At 51.9% G+C, this 3,558-nt stretch overlaps 1 protein-coding gene across 1 annotated transcript in view; it reads left to right on the top strand.

The window, feature by feature from the left end:
• Positions 1–262: 262 nt before the first annotated feature.
• The window catches only part of RNF213 (ring finger protein 213), a gene marked incomplete at its 5' end in the record, with an annotated part of 51,961 nt that continues 48,665 nt past the window's right edge, over positions 263–3,558 (top strand). The window contains 2 exon segments of the mRNA XM_010178647.1: positions 263–315; positions 2,979–3,292. Coding sequence (XP_010176949.1) covers positions 263–315; positions 2,979–3,292 — 367 coding nt within the window.

Below are 3,558 nucleotides of genomic sequence, written 5' to 3'. Positions count from 1 at the left end.
CCCCCCCGGCCTGTGAGCTGGTGCAGCTGAGGGCCTTGCTCCTGAGCATCACAGTTTGTTTCCTGAACGTGAAACCGGAGGCGGGAGGAAGGTTATGTGACAAAGGGTCATTGCTCCACGTTAATATCTGTGTTTCTCTTTCTGCCCCATCCTTTTCTCTCCCTCTGTGGCTCCGAAAAGTCTATGGCAGTTTGTGGCTGGGAAACATGGAGTGCTCGGTGTGTCACTTTGTTTCCGGGGATGATTCTCCCAATTTTTGCAGCAAGTGTGGGGCCCAGCTGGCTCCCGTCGGCGACACTGAGGACCAGGACTCAGGTAGGAGGATGCAGTGCGGGGTGAGCTGGGGGACGCCGTGCAGGGGCTGGCCGAGGTGTCCTCTGGTTCCTGGGTGCCCATGCAGCTCTGGGCTGCTGGGCTCTGGCCAGGTCATCACACACCGCTTTTCTCTCTCACGTCCCTCACATAACTGCCCAGAGATGGAGTTTTCCTCGCTTTGCAGTGACTGGTGGGGGATGGAGAGAAGAGAATCAGTCACTGCCACCTCCTACGCGCATTCTCCCCACTCGCATCTCCAGCGCTGACCTGGTTTCTGTTTTGCCGGTGCTGTTTTTATGGAACGCTGTATTACAAAGATCGGCCTCATCCCTCTTGAAGGACGAGAATTGAGCCAGAGATTCCTAGTTTCACCTTACCGTTAGGTGTAGAGTTCACTGCCTGGATTTCTGTTGACCACACGCTAGTTCTGCCTCTACGAACAGTAGCAGAATCAAGTACACGGTTAATGCCGTTATGTAGGGGGGAACTACTTCCTAATCCTGTATTTGCTTAAGGAGAGAATGATCTGGGCCACCAGAGTTGCTTTTGGTTTGTTGATATGGAGAAGTAGGACCCTACAGGAATACACTAAATCGGACTCAACCTGCTGTAGTCCTGGCAAGGTCAGTTCTTAGCAAATCCCTCTGCAATCCAGCATGGCAAGGTAACAAACCCAGCATCCCCAGCTCTTAAATGCTGTCGGGAAAACATCCAAAGCCTTTGTTCTGCTGGTCTGAAAGCTTTGTCACTGCTTCTAGCAGTGATTAAAGGTGGTGGAAGGGGGTGTAGTGCTTTAGCAGGTGAATGTGCTCTCTGTCTGGGGAACCAGGGAGTTCCACCAAGTAAATGTGTGCAGGCCAAGCCCTGTCAGCAGAGTCACTGAGGAGCAGGAAAAGCAATACTCAAAGGGGCTGTGAGCTACATTCACTGTGAGGTTTTTGCTCCTGCTCCCAAAAATACCTGGAGGAAATCAGTGCCTCTTGGTGTTGGTTGATCTCCGCTCGAAGAGGTTGAAAGCTTTTGCTCTCAAAACTGGGGTAGAGGCAGTGCTGAAGAGCTGTGGGATGGGTCTGCAGGAGACAGGGCTGCTCGGATGCCTGCCTGGGATCTCAGCTGCCTTTTCACAGGTTGTAAGGACTGGGTAAAACTGTTGAAAATCAGGAGTCTCCCATGCCTTCCTATGCATAACAGCTGTGTGGTGGTGCTGGTTTTGGCTGGGGCAGAGTTAAGTTTCTCACAGTAGCTGGAATGGGGCTGTGTTTTGGATTTCTGCTGGAAACAGTGCTGATGTTTCCGGGATGTTTTTGTTATCGCCAAGCGCTGCTTGCACAGCACCAAGGCCATTTCTGCCCCTCACGCCGCCCCGCCAGCGAGCAGGCTGGGGGTGCACAGAAAATTTGAAGGAGGCACAGCCAGGACAGTCCTTTTTGAGGCCCAATGTGGGGCTCAAAGGGTTTAAGATAATACCAGATTGGCCAGAGCATATTTGAAGGCATTTATATCTGTTAACAGTTGCAGGTCACGATATTGATTCATCTGCTCTTGATATTGCTTCATCTGATCTGCACCGTGCCCTTTTCCTTGCTGCACATGTTAAAGATTGATGTTGGCTTCTGCAGTTTGCTGTGCTCTGTAGTGATTAGCGATGTTTTTCGGGGAGGTTTGTTAGTAGCACACTGATCTTGAGCTTAATCTGGTATTTGGGCTCTGTACTGAAGCCCTGACTGTGCTCCATGTACCATCTCATGGAGACAATTAACCATTATTCTTCTGAGAGGTTTTTTGTGGAGGGAAACAGCGCCTTTGCTACCTCCTTCTGTGGCGTCTTCACCCTTATTACAATAACTTCTCAGTATCTTAAACGTCCTTGGGTAGTTAAAATACTTCTATTGCTATTTCGTAGGAAAATTGCTTTGGTTTTGCCTGAGGTTAACAAGCAATTTAGGAATATGACCCAGGCTCCGTGTGTGTCACCCCTATAATTACAAACAAACAAGGGAAGCAGAGGTCAGCTCATTCAGTAAAGGGATGAAGAAGCTTCTCCTAAGAGGGAGCAGGGAGGCAGCCTGTTCTGCTGCGGAGAACAGAAGGAAGACGACCTGAAAGCATAAATGAGACAGAAACCACCCATCCCTGTCCCTAGTGAGCTGTGAGACAGGTGAAAAGATTTTAGCCATCAGCCAGGTGAGCTGGTTCTCAGCTCATTGCTCCAGTGCTGGGATATTGGGGGCAGTAACCCTAACCCTAATTCCTAACCCTAATTTTTTAGCCAGAAGTCAGGAAGAGGAGGGTGAGGAAGCTGGGATCCCTTGCTCAGGATGAGGCCGTTGGCAAAGGGATTAGAAAAAAGGAAGGAGTCCTCAGTCTGTGCCTCCCGTCAAGTGTGACGGAGCTGGAGGTAGGGTGGGGGTAGATCAGTGCCTCAGTACCCTGGTTTCTTGTCTTCATTGTTCTGCTCCTGCCTGCAGGGGCATTGGAGAGGGAAGGAGGCTGTGGTGGGGCGGTTGGTGTCATTGCTGGTGGCAGCAGTTGCACAGGGAACAACAGAGCAGTCCCTGTGTGTTGATCGATAGGTGCAGAGTCAGCAGCCGACCCTGCTCGCTCACCAGCGGCTGAGAACTGTTCTTTTTCCTGCTTAACAGTGAACCTTGGCTCCTTTGCAGAGAGAAGAGAGGCGAAGCTCGCTCCAGTCCCAGAGCCTGGAGGAGAGGTGAAGGGAGGAGGTGCCAACGAGCCTTCTTCCACCACCAAAACACAGGAGGAGGAGGATGGAGAGCTGATGGAGAGCGCAAGAGCTCTGAGCAGTACCTCAGAGCCCACACCTGAGTGCACTGCAGCTGGCCCTGCTTCCTTTACTGAAGTGCAAGAGGAGGAGGAAGAGGGCTCACCGCTGGTGGAGTATGTAACAGCTCCAAGTGACAGCTCGGACGCCGCATTTCAGTGCGCGGCCAGCGGCTCGGCGAAGTCACGGAAGAGGGTGAGGCTCTTTGCTGGCGCTGAGGAGCAGTCGCTGGGAACTTGCTGCTCCCCTTTGTAACGTAGTGAGGCTGGGCTGCATCTGGATGCTGCTGCCTGCGTTCCCAGGCAAACTGGGGATGTATTTGCTTACGTTGAGTGTTGTGTACGCAGACGGCTGATGTGCTGAGCGGTACAGAGTCCCCTAAGTGCCTTTGCTTCACTGGGGCAAGCAGTACAGGATTCAGCTTAGTATTGGGTCTGATGTTAATGGGCATCATGCTCAGT

The sequence above is a fragment of the Mesitornis unicolor genome, unplaced genomic scaffold (assembly GCF_000695765.1).
Source record: "Mesitornis unicolor isolate BGI_N332 unplaced genomic scaffold, ASM69576v1 scaffold12472, whole genome shotgun sequence".
Lineage (NCBI taxonomy): Eukaryota > Metazoa > Chordata > Aves > Mesitornithiformes > Mesitornithidae > Mesitornis > Mesitornis unicolor.
The sequence above is the reverse complement of the archived record's forward strand: the minus strand, read 5'-3'. Positions and strand labels throughout refer to the sequence as shown.